Source organism: Rhea americana, unplaced genomic scaffold (assembly GCF_003343005.1).
Source record: "Rhea americana isolate MKP2758 unplaced genomic scaffold, rheAme1 scaffold_2, whole genome shotgun sequence".
NCBI lineage: Eukaryota > Metazoa > Chordata > Aves > Rheiformes > Rheidae > Rhea > Rhea americana.
Window position 1 is genome coordinate 9,123,682 of NW_028186149.1, and position 21,976 is coordinate 9,145,657.

The following is a 21,976-nucleotide window of genomic DNA, read 5'->3' on the forward strand; positions in this document are numbered from 1 at the left end:
AAGTTGTTTGAAATGTTGTTGTCCTTAACTGTGGTCAGATGCTGTCACCTATTTTACAGTCACACTAGTGTGTTCTCTTGTTCTTCTCCTCTCATCCATGCCATTTACCTAAATATTACCGATTTGTGATAACTTAAAGGTGAGCATAAGCCTTTCTATTTTTTTGGCTATTCAAAGGATTGTCCTGGGCTAGCTATGTCAAGCATCCTGTAGTGATAGTAAGTTTCCATTACTCTAGTGAGTTAATAATAGCCTACTTAGGTCAGCAGGCACCAAAATCCTCACTGTAATGACAGAGAAGTCCCTTTCTTCATATGACATGAAAAATAAATCAGATCTCTAAATGGAGCAGGTTAAGAAGTGGTAGAGCAAGATCAACAGCATACACCCTTCCAGTTTGTTCTTTTTTTTTCTTTTTTTTTTTTTTGTAGTTCTAATATGTTTCAGCATAATGTATTAATCGGATGCTCATGTACCTCATGAATGAGAAAGGTAGGACCTTATTTAAATCTGCAGACCTATAAAGCTCAAATATATTATTTACACTATGTGAAGTGAACTTACAGGTTGTATGCTGGCTATGAATAATTGATTCCAGAATTGAACTTTTTTAAATCTGGGAGGAAATTGAGGGTCAGATTAATTATTTGGCTGGTGACAGGAGCCTGCTCCTGCTGCTGTATTTCCTGAGGTGGCCACCACTAACTCCTTTTCTCATATCTGTAATTTGTACCCCTTATGTGATGGGGGAGGGATTGGAAGTTGCTTGGGAAACGGAGCCAGCAGATCCAGGAACCATGAATTGTTCTGCCACTGGCAGCTTGCCCCAAGCCTCATTCCTTCTAAAAATAAAAATGGAGTTTGTAGAGTTGTCTGCTCGTATGCCCTTTGTGTTTTATTTGAGGTATGCCCAGTACTTCCCAGACGTGTAGAGTCTGAACTTAAACTAATTCTTTCATATGCAGTAAATGTGGTGAGCCACAAAGTGCAGCATGTCTTAGTGCACGCTGGGGAAAGGACCAGGGAGAATGACCATCCTCCACACTCACCAAAAAGGCTTGGCATCGTTTCTTGTGCGCGTTGGTGAGTAGGTTTGCTGACTCAACTCTGCCTTCCTTATTTGAGAGTGTCAAGACTTGCAGTCAACAGTAAGACTGAAATGATTGTTGACTGCAGATAAATAACCAACGTTAAGGGAGATGAAGAGGATGTAGACTATACAACTGTATCACTGTAGACAAGGAGAGAAAAGTAGACTGTGTTAAAAATGGAAGGACGTTTTGGGATTGATTTAAATTGGTGGCTGGACATCATTAAAAATGGATTTCAAACCTGGGATTCTGGCAAAAACAAGCAGTGACGGTATGGCAGGTGACTTGAAAACTTCTCTATCTATTTTGGCAATGTGGTGGGTTGGTTGTTTGTTTTAATCTCTCATTTTGATGAAGTGAAGTGGGAAAAGCTGACTGAAAAACTGTTGTTAATGTTTTTCTTGCTGCGATTACCAGATGCTCCCTTTCTATCCTTTTTTTTATTCATTTCATCATAAATGAAGGTAGTAAATTTTATGAAGAAAGAGTTCTTTTCATCTCATTTGAAAAGTCGGTGGGCTAATTCCCAGTTAGTTGCTTTTGATAGAAGTCTTGGTATATATTTTAAAATTACTTCATGAAACATATTTGATGTGTGAGATCATAGAAGGCCATCTATAGATGTTTTAGAAGGGCTAACGTTTTTTCAATAGTCTGGAGAGGTGCAAATATAAGCATATAATATATGTTGAAATCAATTTACTTGCCCTAATTGACAGTGGCAATACTAGTTAACCCTCTTCTGTCTTTTCTCTTTCCTAATAAAATTCCAGTTTCTATTGATTATCAAAGTTGAAAAATAAAAAGCAAAATGCACTATGAAAAAAAAAACGCTCTGTATAGGATACTTTGCTTTTCTGAAGGATTCAGAAACTATTCAGGAACAGTATGTCATTTGCTGTTCAGATAGTCTTATAAATTCTCCATTTTTGTCAAGCCTGTTTAATTACTACTTCTGTTTCTTGGGCATTTAACTTTGAAGGTGCTTATTGTTATCTCAGTGAAAGCTATTTTAAAATAACCATTCTGCCATTACACTCACATCAGTGTTTGGATGTTTCTTCTGAAAGGAACAAGTGACTTTTATGTGACCTGAAGTGTCTCATGCTGTGGAATGAGCTGTGAAATATTTTCTAAGTATATTTTATTTTTTTTTCATGTCTTGCAAAGGTAGTATATGCATTTTAAGACTTAGTACTTTCTGAATACAAGGAGTAATTTTATGACTGTGCAAAAATGCACTGTTACATGGATGTTAATCTTGATGTTTTACTTAAGCATACTGGATTTGCTCCAGATTCCCATTAGAAGGCCTATATTGCAAATAAAAAATAACTTCCCTAATAATGTGGATTTAATAGGTTGAGTCTAAATCTAAATATAAAATGTTAATATTTTATAGTAATAAAATATCTTATAATAAAAATATTCCCCCAAAGAGTAGGTCCGTGCAATTTTTTTTCCTGGTGCATCAAATTTAAAAATAAAGACTTCAGAATGTTAAATTCACTGTATATGTCTTTGTAGTCTTTTGAGTTATATATTAAGAAAATATTTGTAGACTCATATATATATATATATGTGTGTGTGTGTGTGTGCGCGCGCGTATATAATATATAAAGTATATTGAATATTGTGCATTGTGGTTATTTGGTAAAATTCGCACAGATACTACTTGTTCTATAAAAAGCACATTGGAATCACTTTGGTAGAGTTCAGGAGATAGTTGTAAAAATCACTTTTGACAAGTTCCAAGCATTCTTTGCATCCAAAACTGCAAATGGATTTGGTGAATTAAGTGGTGACTGTGTTATGTCAGAGAAGAATTTGACAAAACAATAGCTACTCTGTTAAAGACCTAGATTGCTGTGAAGACTGTTCAGAGCAAATCTCCTGAACTGTTTAATAAAGAACAGGATTGTTGAAGGTTTGTTTTCTGCAGTAAGGGAGCCATTGATATGAAGATTCGTATCTCTGCTCACTGGCTTGAGGTTTGTTTCCGAATACACCAAGCAGTAGAGTTAACAGAATGAGCAGTAGGATTAACAGAAGACTTTCACTGATTACCCTTTTTCCTTCCTTGTTTTCTCAGAACTTTTTATTTAAAATAAAAATAATTTTTTTTTGCCTTTGAGCATAGTATTTTCAGGCACATAGCAATATTTCCATTGGAGAAAATTAGAGCTGTTGACTTCCTAGGAGTGAAGTAAAGCCAGGTGAACCTTTCTGAGCAGACCAGGATCTTCAACATAGCAGTGACATCTTTTGTGCGGGATAGGATCTGTCCGCATCTGAAACAGCAGGGATCTTCGACAGAAGGTGTGTCAATATTTTGGGAAAGCAAATAAACAACCTGAGAAACTCTTTCCTGTAGCTTTATCTGCAGAAAAAATAGTTTAAATAAAACAACAAAAAAAAAAAAAAAAAAAAAAAAAAAAAAAAAAAAAAAAAAAAAAAGATACACTTGCAAGAATTTTCATTTTTAATATAATTAAACAGCAAGTGTAGATTCAGGCAGTATCATTCTTCATTTATAGTGACATGTTTCATAGGGATATATCAAGGCACTTTATATAAATATGATTTTGGCACTGTGATAATACAATGCCTATTCATCTTTATAGTATTGCACATAGCCATACTTTATATAGAAAATATTTAAAAATTGATAAGGCTTAGTGATATTGTATTTGTTAATTCAACCACAAATTTCCTAGATGCTTTTGTGTGTGTATCTGTGTGTGTGTATTCTCTGGACAGACATTACTGGTATTTTTCAGCAAAGAGTCTTTTAAATATAGTACATAATACTGGCTAGCTAAATGCTTTATTTTCTTCTCCTCTCCTTAAAAAAAATACAGTGATTATAGAGGTATGTAATTTTAAATTGCAAGGAAAAAAGTGGTTTGCTGCAGTAAAGAGTTTAAAACAAATGTTGGTAAGTATATAGCATGAAACTGCTTACKTTTTTTTTCCTCCTTACATCTGTTTATTTACTTAAAATTCACTGCAGTTCTGAAGATATTCTTTAATGAAAAATACTTCCTTGAGCAAATGATTTGTATTCTGTTAGGATTTTTCAGCATGATGTTATTTTGGGAAAAGTTTGCATAACTGTCTTTCAGATAGCTTTCCACCTTATACACAGTAACTTGGTTGCTTAGCTTATCCTGGGATACACATTTTGAATGTTTTTAAATGAACTTGTGTTAAGAACAAGCCAAGATACTTTGACTGAGTGAAATTTTTACTGTCTTAAAGATTTGAAGCTTTTGCTGGAATTCTTTGCAATGAGCATGCATTTTATTTATATGTTACTCTTCCTACAAAAAAGAAAGCACTATGTGTATGTTAAACTACTTCACATTCATGAATTTAAATTGCAATTGTGTTCATCCTGGTTATCTGGCTTTATTTGATTTTTTTTTTTTTTTTAATGGACATTGAGTATGACCATGATAAAAAGATAAAGGTTGGTTTGGCCTTTCTGTGTCTCAGGTGTAGCCAGAAGTGTAACCTGTTCAGAGCACTGGCACAGTGACCCAGAGAGGTTGTGGAGTCTCCTTCTCGGATATGTTCAAAACCCACCTGGGTGCAATCCTGTCTACATGCTCTAGGTGACCCTGCTTGAGCAGGGGTGGTTGGGCTAGGWGASCTCCAGAGGTCCCTTCCAACCTCAACCGTTCTGTGACGGAGGAGCCTCGTGCTCCATTGGGTGCTGCGGTTAGCTGGGCAGGGACTGCGATTCAGGCCTGAGATGCAGGACGTGTCTAGCTAATGGCATGGGTTTCGGGGATGAGAGATCCTTTTCTGAATAGTAACACAAGCGTGCAGTATGTATAGGCACATAAGAAGTAGTAACTTGTCCATGTTTTTTTTCTTGAATAGACAAACTAAAGGAGATTCTTGAGTACCAAATGTCTTTTCCAAATGTTTTGAAATTTAGCTTGTTAGTTGTAAGTGACCTGGACATACAGGAAAACCAATGGCTTTGTGGTAGTGTCTGATATACTTATGCTGCAGACTGCTTCCATTGTACCTTCCTATTTTCAGACTTGCTGAAACTTTCYGTGTTTGTTCTTTGTCCAAATGGAAATTTCAACTTTTTGGAAAATTGGAGGTAGATGAGGAAAGAGATGAGAATATAGAGACCACTTGTTTTTAATAAGGGACAAATAAAATTGGGAGATCTTTTCTCTTAAAAACTATTGTGTGTATTGAAAATCCATATGGTGCAAACAAAGATTAGAAAGCTGAAATATAACATATTATAGAAGTTGCTATTGCTTCTGAGTTTGAAACTAGGGTCAAACATCTACGCAGTCAGTAATTGTGATATCTGTATTCTCATCCTTCCACAAAGTCTTGGCTTGGACCCCTCCCCCCCCAAAAAAAAATCCAGGACAGTTTCCTGATCCAACTGTCAGCTTTATAGAAAAGTTGTCAGCAGAACTACTAGGCTGATCCACGATGTTGCAGACTCAAGAGTGATATTTTGGGGAAAAGTTTAAAATTAGTTTTGTGGTAGCTATTCCATAACTTACAAGCCTCTAATAGCATGCAATATCATTAACAAATAAATGAGCAGAGAGAATAAATGAATCTTCATATAGGAATAAGGTCATGGTTGCCAATTATACTAGTATCTTTACAACTCCTGTATTTACAGATTTTTAAGTCATGCAAGTTACTTTGAGATCTTGCCAAAAAGGGAAGCTAACTTTTTATGTAGAAAATGATTCAGACAAAATTTGTTAGATAAACTCAAATAATTCCACTGTAGTTTGATAAGACATTGCCATACAGCATGCATCTATTTCAGCCCTGCCAGAAGTTACTGAAAGCTTTTTATGAATGTAGTATGTTGAATAGGAGTCTTCTATGAATGCTATGTTAGATCAAGGAGGGGAGGGTGATTTTTTTTTCTTTTTTTTTGAGCTGATCTCACACTGTGCATTGCTGCTTTTTGTTTGTAACCTGCTACATATAAAAMCTCAAATTATAGTTAGCTTTTGTGCTAAGAGCTTCATTCTACGAGGAGACTGACTAGAAATACCTATCATAAATTTCAATAAAAGTAACATGAGGAATTCCTCTTACCTTTAGCAGACATACTTAAATCACTTTATTTCTATAAGTGATGCTTTGAAGTGCTGATGTTATTGCTGAAGCAAAAATAACTAATACTGAAAACTGTTACGGTAATATTTTTACTTCTTGTAAAAAGCATTTTTTTTGTTGTTTTGGCATTTAGACACTTGCAGCAATATTTCTAGCCTTCAGAATTTGCTCCAATTGAGATACGTTCTCTTCAGTTTGTAGTTCAGCAACTACTTGAATACGTTTTGTTTCAAATAGTAATTACAATCATTATTGCACTTGTGAAAGTGTTATAAAAGGACTTCTTTAYTGGAAGTGTTTTAAAGTATTTCCTTAAATCAGATTTGAAATGCATGGGAGAATATGGAAAGCTTTTTGTTTGTTCATCTTTCTGATGCAAGTTTGAAAGGAAAGAAAATAAATAGCTGAAAGCTCCCATTTGTTGTTTAAACTACTACTTAYACTTTTTCCTAAAATCTGAACTTTTAGCAACACTACAGAGCTGTTGCCGTCATGTGAAGTACACCTTCTAAAATATACTGGCAAAACAGCTCATCATCATATCAGCAGAAGCTGCCCGACTGCTCGAAGCAAAATGTAAGAGGTGTATTTGTGTGCGTACATTGTGTATGCTGTAGAAACGATCAGACACTGAGTGGGCTGTTCTTGTTTTAAATGAAGTCTGATAACTTGAATATTGATTGTGACTGCTGACTGATCTCCTATTTTAAATTTTTACTGATAAAGAAGTAACTTATTTATCTTAAATGTCTTAGGCATCATCTTCCTTCTGGTCATCCCAGGAACATTCTGTAAATAGTAACTGTTATTATGTAGAAAGTAATACTGTGCATCCATTCTTTCTACTTTTTTTTATGTGATATTTACACATGTAAGGGAGATGCCTCATTTTTATTATTCTCTCCTTACTGTTTTCTTTCTTTTCTGTCTTTCCCTCGCCCAGCTGAGAGCAGGGATGTGTTGTTAGCAAATTTTGTATAAAACCTTGTCTGATTAGGATGAATCGGAGTGCAAGAGTGCTTCTGGAGAAAGTCTAGCTTTACCAAATAGAAAGTTCCAAGTATGTTTTAATAACATTATAGAACTTATTCCATCTAACTTGAATAGGTGTACTCATGCTATACTGAAGACACTTGCCCTATTGAAGAATATATAGAAAAAAATGCTTTATCAGTTATTAAAACTATGCATTCTTTAAAATCCAAAAAATCAATCAATGTATATATTTTTTCAATCTTTATTTTCAGAACCATTTAGTGCGAGAACTAGTGTTGTATATTGTAGACTAGTGTTCCTTATTCCCAGCTTTATCAGCACTTGACAATAAGCAATGTTTCATGGAGCAATAGATGTGATTACTTGTGGTATATGATACTTCAGATTTTGGTATCTAACATGTTAGGCCTGTGATGGCTTGCTTCAAGATGTAGTTTTAGCCAKCTAACTAAAATTTTAAATATTAAATTACTCTTCTCTATCTTAAACTCTGCTTATCCAGCAGAATGTATATGCAAACTTAAACTACTGCAGTGCTGAAGTAATGATCTATACAAAAATGTCTATTTTAAGAAAGGAAGTACAGAAATATATACCATATGAACAACAGGGACACTTGACTGAGCAGCAAGCAACTTCCAGAACAGGGTTTTATATAGGACATAAAGGCAAACATATGAGCTTACTACAGTAGGTTAAAAAAAAAAAACAAAAAACAAAACAACAACAACAACAACAACAAAACCCAGAAGTTTGAAGTGAGAAACTTAGAGGCTAGCTGCTATATGCATATTCATATAATAATAAAAAACCCCGCGTGTGTGTAATGCTGCTAGTCTTGTGATAGACAGTAGAGAAGAGATGATACTGTTCTGAGCATGGCTGCAGGTAAGGAACAGATTTGCTAGGAGACACGCGGATTGTGTGTGCAAAGTGATAGTGGAAGAAGTCTCTCCTTTCACTGGGCTATTACMCATTGATCACTTCAAACTTCTGCTCTGGTTCGGTGTGTGTGGGGAGAAAACAGAAACGTAATAGAATGCTTCACAGTGACATCTTCACRTATAATATCTAATATCCTACATCTTTTTGCAAGGCCTTTTTCTCCTTTACAACTCCTTTTACAAGGATAGGAGATAGGAGGGCAGTGAACAAAGGCCACGACTATTACAAGTGTTTAAAATATAAATTTAAATGAAAAACATGGTGTGGGTGCTCATTCTGCCATGCCTCCCAGCCAGGCACTGCTGTGGATTGTACGTTTTGCCTTTCTCCCATCTTTCTTCTTTCTCAAGGAGTGGGAGTCTGTACCTACTCTCTTGCATTCCCCCCAGAAGAGTCTGGTGGCCCTCTGAACGGGAGGACAGCAACGAGAGCCACAGCTGGGCACTCACTTGACAGATTCACCAGCAAACTTTGCTAGGAAAAAATATCAGAGGGAGATTATGAGGAATAATGTGGGAAAGATCTGCTGAATATGGGAAGTGCTTTGAAAGAGGGCTGGTAGTTGAGGACCAGTTTTCAAGGGGTCTTTATTAAAACTAACTGGTACAGTCCTACTTGTAATAACTTCTCTGTGTTATTTTAAATTGATCTTGACATTGCAGTGGGTGAAAGACCAGATGTCTTCACTGAATCTTCTGTTATAACAGGTCTAAAAATCTTTAATTCATAGTTCCTACAGCAAACTCCCGCAGATATCTGTTAATAATACACATCAGTTTTTTTTATTCTCCTTTAGAAAAAAATAGGAAATTTMTCAAAAAATTCTAAATGTAGAATGTAAGTTTAAAATTGGGCATATTATTAGCAATGAGGAAATCTTGATGTAATCTTATAAGGATTTAAACTGATGTTGCACAAGGTGTGGATCAACCTCCCAAAGTTTCTTTCTGTTTTTCAATTAGTAAAAATCACATCTGAGTTCCTTTCCYGACGTATGGCTGAAAGATGGCATAGGCATTGGGCGTCGTGCATGTTGTTTAGCAAGTAATCTTGAGATTATCTTCTAAAGCAATGTTATGTGATTGGTTAAAGCAACGCAAACGAAATAGAGTGCAGCTATTAAAATAGGCAAATACCTGGTGAAGTAAGCACCTTTAGTTACATGTTTCAGAATATGTTTTGGGTTTAAGCGTAAAACACCTCTTGGAGTGATGCTAATTACATTTGCTTATTGAAATGAAAAGCTTGAAGAACAAACGTTGTTGTGATTTATGACCACTTAAAAATATCAACAGTGTTATTGGAAGACCTTTTTTTTTTTTAATTTTATATTAAACCTGTGCTAGATGAAATCTTACTTAGTTAAAGAGGTAGATGAAAGTCCTGTTATTTGAGTGTATAGTGGGGTTACAGACTTTTAAAAAAATCTTACTTTTTTTTTTTTCCTTGACAGATCAGTTAAACAATATATTTTGAAATCCTGTTTGTGTTTTTATACATCTTTATTTGTGTATTACAAGAGGCATTTTTGCCATTTAATAGTTAACTTTGAAAATATTACTTTAGATTTGAAGGGATTTAAGTATTACAATAAGTGGCATTTATTAAAGAATTTGGTTACTTATGGTCTTCCTTATCTCAAGGTTTAGGTGATGAGTGTTAGATTCCATTATAGGCTGATATATGATTTTGTTAGTTTTGGGGAGACAGCAAAGCATATAATGATGATTTACCTTGTATTTTATAATACTGTTCAACTTCTTTATTTTTTCAGTCCCAGAAATCCTGGATAGAAAATACTTTCACCAAGAGAGAGTGTGTGTATATTATACCAAGTTCAAAAGACCCCCACAGGTAAGCTAGAAATGCTGCAAGAATTCCCTGTTACCTTTTAGACTGAAAAAGCAATGTGAATGGTTTGTCCAGTGCTTTCTTAGTCTGTAGCAAAATACTGTCTTTAATTCAGTCCTTTGTCTGAGCAGTCTCACTGTGTGTGTGTGTGTGTGTGTGTGTGTGTGTGTGTCTGCCTTAATTTTTTTCTTATGGAAGTACCTTGGCATTGCAGAAATCTCTTGATAGATGTTTACCTGCTCTCTTTGCTTCTTTTAACCAGTTCTTCTAGTGGTGTCAGTGGTGTGTCTAAAGTGGATGTTTTCTGTTCTTCATTGTTGTTTTTCTTATATGGAGTACTTCTGGAAAGTCAGAAAGTCCCATTGAGCTATATGGGCTATATTTAGGTTTGAAGAACAACAATATGAGTGTAACAGTAATGTGTAAAAATAAAGCTGACAGTGATGTAGGAAAGGATGAAAAATTCATAGAAAGGAGGAGGGAAAAGGAATATTCTGAAGGGAATGATACTAATAATAGTTACAAAGCAAAGGCTGAAGAAAGCTTTATTTACAGGGAAGACAAAAAAAACAGATACCAAAATATTCCACCTCATCATTTTTCATCATTAAGATCTATAAGAAAACAATGAGAGTAAAAAATGGGGAAAATGTTTTTGGAGGGGCAGCAGAGACTAATGAAGAATATTTAAAATCTCTTGGATGCTTTTATCTTGCACTGAGTTAGATACATGCTACTAGAAATCAAACAACTCGGTGTTACTTCTAGCTACATGTCATAGGTGTAAGTTAAGAGTTCCAACGATGAATGAACTTGATGTACATAGTCATGACATCTGGGTCATGACATCTGGCACTGATGTGAAATAAAGACAAATTGAAAACAGATTTAAGTTTTGTATTTTAAGGTAGTTTTGTTTACCTCAAAATGTTAAATTTTTGACATTATAGCCTTCAGATAGTGTCATGTGCTTAAAATGCACAAAAAAGAAAAAGAACACTTTCTCATGACCTTGAGAGAAGTTCTACTTCAATCTTTTCCATGAAAAAACTGAATACAATCACCTTTGTTCCATGCAGGCAGAGTAGGTTTTTTTTTTTTTTCCTTCTTCCTTTTTTTCTTTTTTCTTTTAGGAACTTGTTTTCAAGCAGAATAGAAGGAACAAAGTATATGCTTTAGAATTTTTAAGTTATTGTGAATTATTCATCACGTTCTTTAAAACTCTGTGACCTGAGGAAGCTTTTAGAATTTATGGCCATGATTGTAGCACATGGAAAATTTGCAAATGCAAATGAAGTAATTAGGAAGCTGTTAAAATTTCCAGAGCATTTCCCAAGGAACAAAATGATCTCCAACACTTGCCCTTTTAGTTTAACCCATGTGTAGGATAAAAGGGAATTTACAACTTTCCCATCAGATTTTTTCCTTCAGTTTCTAAGAATCCTGTATTGTTCCTGAATTACATGCAACTGAATCAAATGTAGACGAAATCCAAAATGTCATATGTAGACAATGTTTCTTTACCTTTTAGTATTGGTATTAGTAATACCAATAGTATTGCTTAGTAAAGCAATACTAAAGTATTGCTTTAGTAATTGCCAGAGAAGATTTTAAGCTGTAGTTTAATATTAGAAACCTAAATGATTAATAGTAGAATAAAATTGCTGAAGAGGATGAAATTAAGAAATTGTTTTGACATCTTTTTTTTCCACATGCAATTTAGCAGTGATCAAATAACAACCTTCCCACACATGCAGTTCAACTTGGAGATTTATAGTAGGAGTATCAGTTTGTAGAAGAGATGCAACAGTGTATAGCTAAATTGAGTAAAAGAAAATGCCAACCTGTAGATAGCTTAGCAGGAATGGAAATATTACAGTTTGAGAGTACTGCAGTTAACTGAGTCTAAAACATTCTTGGGCTTCAAGTATTGATGATTCAAAGTCCAAAAACCAATATAAAGCCTCAAGAGTGAAGCTTTCATCTGTTTATGCATTCAGTATGTTTTCCAGTTACTGTAGATCTTTTTGTTCAATAATTTTTGTTCAAGTACGTAAGAAGTGGTGTGATTTTTGATTTTTTTTTTCTTCCTCCTGTAACATTTAACATTTAACTGTTAACATTTGAACTGGAATTAACTCATATATTTAAATGGTATTTCTTATAGATGCCTTCCAGGATGTCAAATTTGTCAGCAGCTTGTCAGGTAAGAGTTCTTTTAGTTCTTTTTCATTATTTTTCAATGTTTTTCCATTAAATACAAGTTTTCATAATGGGATTCTAAAAAGTTTTGATCAGGATTGCAAATAAGTTAGTAAAAGGTTAGAAGATTGAAAAAAAATTGTCTGCAATACATAGATTACTTATTTGTAAATATCACATAAAGTACTTGGCCTCAAAGAATTAATTGTGATTTTCTGTGTGCTTACAACTCAGAGCATATTCTGGCCTCTAACTTGCTGTGTCAGTAAGCTTGAATATTTTGCATAATTATGTGTTTTACTATTTATCCTTGTTTTAAATACTTATGGCAACAAGACTTCTTCTAGAGAGGAGTTTTATAAGATACTTAGAAACTTTGCTTTCATGTGTAAATCTAACCTATCTCTGTTACAGGTAAAATAAGTTTTCTCTCTTGTCTTCTAATGATAGTATTCACTAAAGTATTCTAAATGATATACTTTGGTGCAGGTGCTGTTGTGGCCGCTTGGTCAGACAACATGCCTGTTTTACTGCAAGTCTTGCTATGAAATACTCCGATGTGAAGCTGGGTGAAAACTATAATCAGGAAATAGAAGAATGGTCAGTGGAAAAACATACAGAACAGACTCCTACTGATGCTTATGGTGTCGTCAACTTTCAAGGTGGCTCTCATTCTTATAGGGCGAAGGCATGTATGACGTTTACTTTTTTTCTTCTCTGAACATGTTGATACTGATGGTGGATGCTTTCATGTAATGAAAATGACTGGAGCAATATTGTGATACAGTAGTGTCTTCTGTTAGTCTAGTAATTTTATTGTGATTTGAATTCTTTCTAATTTTCTGTTCATTTTTTACAAGAAGTTGCTCAAACTTACAAGAGAATTAATTGACTTCATGTACAGGCTTTGCTGTAGATTACAAATTGTGATAAGAATTCATTCTTTAATCATTTCAGCAAAACATTGCATCAAGAATTCAGTCTTGTATCATTTCAGATTTACTTAGAATACAACTTACTCATCTGTGGTGCTTGCTATTGCTATTACATTTTTGTAACCTGTTAAATAAAATCTGTTTATATTCATAGATTTTCAAACTTGGAAAAATCATTTAAAATTATGGGCAGGTGGGGAATATACTGCTTTACTAGATTTATTCAAAAATCTAATCAGACTGATTAGATTGAGAGGGGCTGTTCACACGTGTGCTCTTGCTCTCATGTGCACTCGCTTTCTTTCCCTGTTGTTGTTAGGAACAAGCATGCTGATATACTGAAATTTTAGAAAACTAGACTTAATTCATAGATGCCTGCTTAAAGGAAAGGCCAGAAACCTAAAGTTTCTGACATTTTTTCCCCACCATTTTGTGAAAGACTTGGTAGAAATTATTTAATGCTCATGCAAATTTAAGCCAGGAAGTTTTGATAGTTTAACTCCTATAACCAAGCTGAAGTGCTTGGAAGAAGGAGCTGCATTCTTTATGCTGCCGACAGAGCCTCCCAAGGAACATCTAGATCATCCCCATGGAGAGAAGGGCGCCTAGCAGAATTCTTTCACATTGGTGATAGCAGTGTATGTGTTCACTCATACATTTATTATACCTTAAAATTGCTGAGAATCCATTTCCAGAAGTATAGAAATAGCAAGTTGCCTGCGCTTGCTTCTGCTGAGCACCAGTAGGGTTGCTAAAACTGCTTTATTGAGACAGCGATGTTTTCAGTTGGAACTTGATCAAGGTAGGGCTTGCTTTCTGCATAATCCCCCCTCCTGTTTTTAACAGTTCATATCAAATATGTAGAAGTATTCTTAGCTGATGAACTACTTCATCTTGAGCTGTTAAACATAGCAAGTTTTAAAAAATGCTGCTAGATTTAAAGTTTTGTATTAAAGAATGCAGCTTTTCTTCCCACAAAGAATAAGGAAGGAAAAGCAAGTAGCTTTGTCTTTCCATAAGACTTTTCACGAGGCATGCAAGTTTCCCTAGTAGATGGATGAAATTCAGAAATACTTTTAAAATTTATGCCAACTTAGAAATGATCTAATATTTGCCAAAAATCTCATTTTTGTAGGGCACTGTGTCAGCAGAATGGACTAACATCATATTTCTGTAGCCTTTTCTTCTTTCCAAACCTTACTTTCAAAACTATTAACTGTTTTGGCCTTAATATGGAGGACATAATGTAAACATGTCCGTTTATTGCATCTGCCATGTTTCATGGAAATAAGTCTTCTGTAACCAGAGTTAGGAAAATATTTCTTGAAATTATGTTCTGGTTGTTGTTTTTTTTCTTCGTTAATTGTGTGATTGTTTCTTCTAAGAAGCTTTTAACTCAACTTTTTTCTTTTATCTTCAGTATGTGCGATTGTCATATGACACTAAGCCTGAAGCTATTCTGCAACTTATGCTTAAAGAATGGCAGATGGAGTTGCCGAAGCTTGTTATATCTGTACATGGAGGCATGCAGAAATTTGAACTTCACCCACGCATCAAGCAGTTGCTTGGCAAAGGTCTTATTAAAGCTGCAGTAACAACAGGAGCCTGGATTATAACTGGAGGAGTTAACACAGGTAGAAAATAATAAATAAATAAATGAATATGCACAGTTAAGTGGATTATAACTTAAAAAGCCAAAAGATTTAATGGATGCCTAGCTGTATCTTAAAACAAAGTGTTTTTCAATTTTTATTTTGGTCAAGTGAACTTAAAATATTTTATCATACACTTTGAACATATGTGGCTGGAAATAGGCTGCTGTATTGTCCCTCAAGGACAAACAACACGATGATTTCCAAACTGCAGGAGGAAAAATCTTCCCTTTCTTATTGCTTTATTTGTGATTAAAACAAGTACAATAATGTACCGGAAGCTGTCTCTCTGGGCTAATACTTATTTTATTGCATTATTAATATGTGGTACTTTGTCTTCGAGTAATAGGTGTTGTGCATTGTATGGGTGATTTTTCTTTGGCATTCTGTGAAAAGAGTTCTCAGTTCCTTAACAGGCCAAATTAATAAAATATATGTATTTCTTAAAGTTATTCTTTAGTAAGATTTGGTATTCAATATACTGAAATTGTTTTTGTGCACAAACAGGTGTTGCAAAACATGTTGGTGATGCTCTAAGAGAACATGCTTCCAGATCATCTCGAAAGATTTGCACTATTGGGATTGCTCCGTGGGGAGTAATTGAAAACAGAAATGACCTTGTTGGAAGAGATGTAAGGATAAACTTATCTAATTGAAATAATTATCTACATGACTTATTTTTTATTAAATCTGCTCAAGCATGTTTTTTCACTGCCCTTGCAATGCTGGAATATTTGCTTTACAATTAAGGTACACTGACATCTGCGACTTAGGCAAGATAATTGGGGTAAACAAGTTGCAAAATGCAAAAGCACTAGGGGAGCAGCTTGTTCTCAAGTTTTTTTTTTTGTTTGTTTGTTTTCCCATCTCTCACCATTGGCATTGGTGAATCAAAAGCAAAAATGCTGAAGTATTATTTGATTTTGCACTTGCAAAGGATAATAAATTAAAAAGTTTTTATATGGAATCTTCCAGGCTGATGTTTGCCAGAGCAGTCACAAGTTTTTCTTGTAGACAAACACCTTTTCAAGGGACCTTTTCTCTATTATCCTTCAGAACCAAATTCTTTTGTGATACAGTTACCTGTTTTGTAGCACAAAGTTATATAGCTAGCTACGGCTGTTGGTATGTCCTACCCAAGGCATGCTTACATATGTTAGTGCTTATTGTTTTCTCTGTGATTGTTATGTCTAGACAAATAGTTAAGTTTCACAGAGACTAATTTGAATCTTTTAAGTAAAACATATTGTTGTGTGCTTATGCTTAGGTGGTTGCTCCATATCAAACCTTGTTAAACCCATTAAGTAAATTAAATGTCCTAAATAATCTCCATTCCCATTTCATTCTGGTGGATGATGGAACAGTTGGCAAGTATGGAGCAGAAGTTAAATTACGGAGAGAACTGGAAAAAACTATTAATTTGCAACGGATCCATGCAAGTAAGTAATCATGATGACCAGTGACTGAGTGTTACTCTACTTTACTGAACAAGATATTTATATCAAACGTAGAAATGAGGAAAATATGAAAAAACCTCTAGTTTTTGTATGTTTCAACCTTACTTCTGGTAAACAACCATTTTGCACATCATTTCAGCTGTTGCTTTGGATCCTAGGACTTGCTGAAAGACTTAGGATTTCTCTGACACTAGAGAAGAAAGTTCCTCATTTGAACAAAGCTGTCAATTTTGCTTTGATAAAGCAAATGTACATTACTTGAGTTATAGTTAGGCCTTACCAATCTGATTAACGTTTTTGATAGTAATCACTTGCAGTTCCAGAGCAGTTGAGTTCGTAAAAACATCTTCATCTATGTTTGCTGAGGAAGCAGTGACTTTATGTAGTGCTTTCCAAACTATGGTGCTCTGTGTGTGTGTGTGTGTGTGTGTGTGTGTGTGTGTGTGTGTATGTAATGTGTGGGGTTTTTTTAATTATCCTAAGAATTCTTCCATGATATTCTGTCGATAGCACGGGTTTCCATGTACCTGTGCTCAGGTTATGTACATTTTCTCTTCTTTGGAAATTACTAGTGGGCAGGAGGGGAAAGATAGTTATCTAAGGAAAAATTCTCATTTTTCTGCAGTAGCTTGGGACTATTCCTGTGAGGAATATGTCTTCTGTTTCGTAGACTGTGTGTTCTATTGTATTTATCTGACTGCTTTGCAGTGCATTTTTTTCCCCCAAACAGTGCTTGAAACTATGCATTAACAATAGTTAAAATGTATGCTGAGCAACATTTTAACTTTCATCCAGTAGAATGGGCACGCCTGGTTTGCTAAAAATGTAAAAATGAATCCTAGCATTGCATATGCACCTACTACATTGTTTCTGTTCACTGTTTTTAGTTGGCAAAAGTGTATGCAGTTATTGCAAACATGCACAAATAGGTCAGTATTTTACTTTATCGTCAGTTCTGCAATACATCCAGGTTGCATTTTATCCAGTGAAGAATTCTTGATTTCAAGCATTTCTTACACCTTTGTTTGTGACTTGTTTTCAAGAAGTACTATTTTTTTTTTTTTTTAATGATATGAATTTGTTGTAGTTTATTTAAAAAGAAAAATGTTAAACTCATTATGTTACCTGTTTTTGTATTTTGGAATAAATGCTTTTAAAATAAGTTGTCTGGAGTAAAATATCTTGTTTGGGGATCCACTCTGTTTCACCACTTGATTTTGCTTTCTATTTAACTTACCTTTGTCGAACAACGGTGAGAGAACTGTCAACCCCAAAACTATATATCTTGAAAAAAATCTGACATTTCAAGGTGAGCTAGAGACCATGTACCTGGAATAGAGTGGTGTGAGTGGAAGGCAGGAGCTGAAAAAGCAGTCAGTGTGAATGATTTGAAAAATAATTGTGCTATAGCTGTGGCTGGTAGAAGTATATCTAATCTCTTTATGAAAAAAAAAGAGTATGGAAATAATAGTGCTTGACTATATCTAGAATTCTCAAACAAGAAAAGTAGGTATTTTGAAATATAATGTAGTTTCGCGTTTTAGATATGTGAAATGTCTACCCTTGTTATTGCATTTATGTAGATAAAATGACAAATAATGTTTGTTTGTTATGTATTGACCTACAAATGTTAACCATATTTATTAGTATACGCCTCTTCTGCAACTTTGACACTAAAAACTTCTTTTGCTAGACCTAGTAAAATACTTCATGTTTTATGCTTACATTTTCATTTATATTGACAAAAGCTTTGAAGAAATGATTTGAAAAATAGAGATTTGTTTTTATATTTCTGATTTTATAGGAATTGGCCAAGGTGTGCCTGTGGTAGCACTTGTATTTGAAGGCGGACCGAATGTCATACTCACGGTTTTAGACTTCCTTCAAGAAAGTCCTCCTGTACCAGTGGTAGTATGTGAAGGAACTGGTAGAGCTGCAGACATATTGGCATATGTTCACAAGCAAACGGAGGAGGGAGGGTAAGTCGTAATACTTCTAGTCAAACTATCAGTTATATGGATGTCTTCTGAGAGTAGTCCTTTAATGAATTTTTGCAAGAGCTCTTTATCTTTGGAAAAACAAAAGCTAAAAGGAGAGTGTAGTCTTGCATGTGATACAATTTTCCAGACTGGCTGCGAATAATCACTTTGGCTAAAGATTGAGATTTCTTTCTAGTTTTGGGTTCTTCCCACATAGTATCTACAGAATTTGGTGCAACTGGTATGATGTGCTTGCTTTAGAAAGCATAGAAAACGAGAGGAAAAGTAGATACACCTATATCCTAAATAAGGGGAAACATCCCACATGTGACTTCACTAAGGTACAGTAATTATGCTATACTGTTGTAACTAGAGCACCCAATTTTCAGTTTAAATACTCGGTCTGCCTGACTCCATATTTAAACAAAACAGCAGTAACCTGCTAAGTGACTAACATGACTGTTTAAATATGCACAATACACTGTTTTGCTTAACAGAAGTCAGAGCTGACCAGACCATCTGTGAGAATAATGTATACTGAAAACATTACCAAATTGATTGAATGAAAATACTTGTATGCAGTTAGCTATTGCATAGTAGTAGCTTGCCTGAAAAGGGAAGAGGAAAAGTATTTATATTGTTTTTTCTGAATAGTGTTAAAATTTAACTGAAAATTAAGTTTCTGTGCAGAAAAGTTCTCTGTTCGTAATTTCAAAACCAAAATGTGATTTGCTTGTGGTCTGCAGTCCTTAGTGGCTTCTAGTTGCCAGATTTGCTTGAATTATTAAACATATTGGATACTAACTGCATGCACTGCCTCGGAACAGTGAGGAGGAGATAAATGTAGTGCTGAACCAGTTTTCTCCGTTGAGAGCGAGATCAGATGCAGCTCTTACTCACAGAGAGTACTTACCTAAGAATATCTCGGAACTGAATTTGGGAAGGAAGGGGGGAGAGGTTGAGTTACTTTTAGGTGGGAATGGCAGTAGTAGAAAGGCTTAGATTAAGCAACCTATCCTCTTTATAGTAGTTACCCAGGCTTTTGATCCTGAAACAATTACAAGCTTATAAATGGCAGAGCTTTGAATGGACATGTTCAGACTAATAAAATGTGTGGCCATTCTTGCTGTTCATGTATAACAATTTGTGTTTCTCTGTTTGTTACAATATCAGAAATGTTCCTGAGGGTGCAGAGCCTGAAATCATTTCAACCATCAAAAAGACGTTTAATTTTGGTCAAAGTGAAGCGGTTCACCTGTTTCAGACATTGCTGGAATGCATGAAAAAAAAAGAACTTGTAAGCAGATATCACTGTAGAAAATATTTATGTAAGGTACATGCATTTGTGTATCTGAAATGAAATCCTATCTGAAAACATTTTCTATGATCACATCCTTAAATTTTTTCTGGCCATGACATACCTTTCCAAGCACAGAAGATAGTCAGATCCAGGGTTTTTTTTATAATCTCTCTCATGGCCAAGAGAGACTTCATTCATTCTCGTGATTACTTCTGGTAATTGGAGTTGTTTCCAATCCTTTTTTTTTTTTTTTTTTTCCCAACTGATAGGGTTCTGTTTTGTTTATAGTTCTGTATGTGTATTTGTTTTGTTTGTGGGTTATTTTGCTTGCTTTCTTGTTTTATTACCTTTAGGTTTTCTGCTTTGTCTTCTGGTTATTAGTGTCTTATTTTTAAGCTATATTTTTAATTTAGCTATTAGTGACGATCATTGAATGCTTAAAGTAAAAGCGTTTAAGAGAGCCTGAACTATTATATAAAATTTACACACGCACACATACACACAGAGACAAATTTAAGGTTTAAAATACATTGAAGATAAGCAGATTTTTTCAATGTTATTTTAATTCCTGAGATAAAAGACTGGGGCTAATCAGCTTTGTTCAATAAAATAGGAAGATGCATTTAAAAATAAATGTATTTTGTTTTGAACAGATTACTGTTTTTCATATTGGGTCAGATGAACATCAAGACATTGATGTTGCGATACTTACAGCATTGCTAAAAGGTGAGACTTTAAATTTAGAATCCTCAACTATTGTAGTTCAGTGATTATATGCTGTAATATTTATAAGATATAATCTGTAGGAGTCCTTATTTTTAAAGCAAATAATTACTACTATCTTTTCTCATTTCACAGTGTCATAATCTATGTCATAACAACAAAATTATACTGTATTAACTGATTTACCATTTTAAGAAGTAAGAATGTTTAATGTTTTATATCTTAATTCATTTAAATTTTTTCATTGTGCTTTGTTTCTTAAGGCACAAATGCATCTGCCTTTGACCAGCTTGTCCTTACACTTGCGTGGGATAGAGTTGACATTGCCAAAAATCATGTTTTTGTTTATGGACAGCAATGGCTGGTATGTATGCAGTCTAGATTGAGCAGAATGGCATTTTCTGAGAGGGAAACTCAGCTTTCTGCAAATAATGAGTCTTTTGACTTAGTCTGTAGAATACTGACATATTTATTTTAGGACACTTGCTAGAATTATAATTGTTTTGTTATTGTGTGCTTAAAAATAGTCAAAGAATTTTAGAAATGCACTAAGCATTTTGAATAAATAGAGGAGAAAAGACATTGCAAAAGATGCTGTTTGGATTTTTTTTTTTTTTTTTAACAGTTACAGAATTGTGTAATGTTCTTAAAAAGAAACTAGTAAAATACATATATTAACTTTGGTTGGTAGTACTGCTGTTCCTTTCAGGGAGTGTTTTTTGTAGTTTGTAAATTAGTTTGAAAACCACATTGTGATCTTGCCTTTTCTGCTTTTACTATAACGATAAAATACAATCTTACCGGACTGTTCAGTCAAAAGTACTTACTGGAAGGCTCATTGATAGCAGTGATAGTTTTTAGCATTTGTCTTTGAAATGTGTTAAATGTTTTGTCTTCCTACCTTTCATCCAACGTCAATATACGAGAACAGCTGAACTATGTTAGATGGTAGTCGGTTTAGTCCAGTATACTGCCTCTAAGTATGTCAGTAAGATCTCTGTGGAAAAGTATAAGGTCAGAAAAAAACAGGCAGTGGTAAGTTCTCAGAATATTCTCGCATCATGTAATTGTGTGAAGCTCAGGGGATTTCCTGAAGCCAGGGTGGCGTCTTCGTAGACATAAAAGGATCTGCCCTCTGTAAAGGAATGAGATCAATCTGTAACCTAAGTATACTTATCTCAGATAGCACATTTTTACTGATTCTCTCCAGCCTCTACCCTGTACTCATTTGTTGTAGGTTGGCTCTCTGGAACAGGCTATGTTAGATGCCCTTGTGATGGATAGAGTTGCATTTGTGAAACTTCTGATTGAAAACGGCGTAAGCATGCACAAATTTCTCACAATTCCCAGGCTGGAAGAACTTTATAATACAGTAAGTGAATGACTGCTTTTTAAACAGATTGCTTTTAAGAAAAGCTTTTTATTTGCCCTGTTTGTGTACTGAATCATGTGCACCAGCCTACATGCCATGTGATGATGATAAGGACGATCTCTCACAGGAGGTTAGAGTTGAGAAGTGCATGCTGTCTGGCTGCTTTGTAGTGCCACAGCTCTTTCTAGCTCTCCAGAGATGGCACCAGAAACAGTTTGTCATCAGGATGTTTGAGTCTGATATTTGGGTCTAGATACTACAGGGAAAATTGCAGTGCAGTTGTGTAACATGTGAAGCATGGAAACCACGGTGGGGAAGAAAACGAGAGAAAGCCAGGTGACTGAAACTTGCA

General features: G+C 34.7%; 1 protein-coding gene across 1 annotated transcript in view; it reads left to right on the plus strand.

Annotated features, from left to right (window-relative positions):
- Positions 1 to 21,976, plus strand: part of TRPM7 (transient receptor potential cation channel subfamily M member 7) — a 57,757-nt gene that overhangs the window by 10,165 nt on the left and 25,616 nt on the right. The window contains exons 3-13 of the mRNA XM_085303673.1: positions 9,928 to 10,007; positions 12,172 to 12,210; positions 12,696 to 12,894; positions 14,562 to 14,775; positions 15,301 to 15,425; positions 16,061 to 16,232; positions 18,055 to 18,229; positions 19,403 to 19,526; positions 20,183 to 20,255; positions 20,516 to 20,616; positions 21,490 to 21,624. Coding sequence (XP_085159799.1) covers positions 9,928 to 10,007; positions 12,172 to 12,210; positions 12,696 to 12,894; positions 14,562 to 14,775; positions 15,301 to 15,425; positions 16,061 to 16,232; positions 18,055 to 18,229; positions 19,403 to 19,526; positions 20,183 to 20,255; positions 20,516 to 20,616; positions 21,490 to 21,624 — 1,437 coding nt within the window. The remainder of the gene's footprint in view (positions 1 to 9,927; positions 10,008 to 12,171; positions 12,211 to 12,695; positions 12,895 to 14,561; positions 14,776 to 15,300; positions 15,426 to 16,060; positions 16,233 to 18,054; positions 18,230 to 19,402; positions 19,527 to 20,182; positions 20,256 to 20,515; positions 20,617 to 21,489; positions 21,625 to 21,976) is intronic.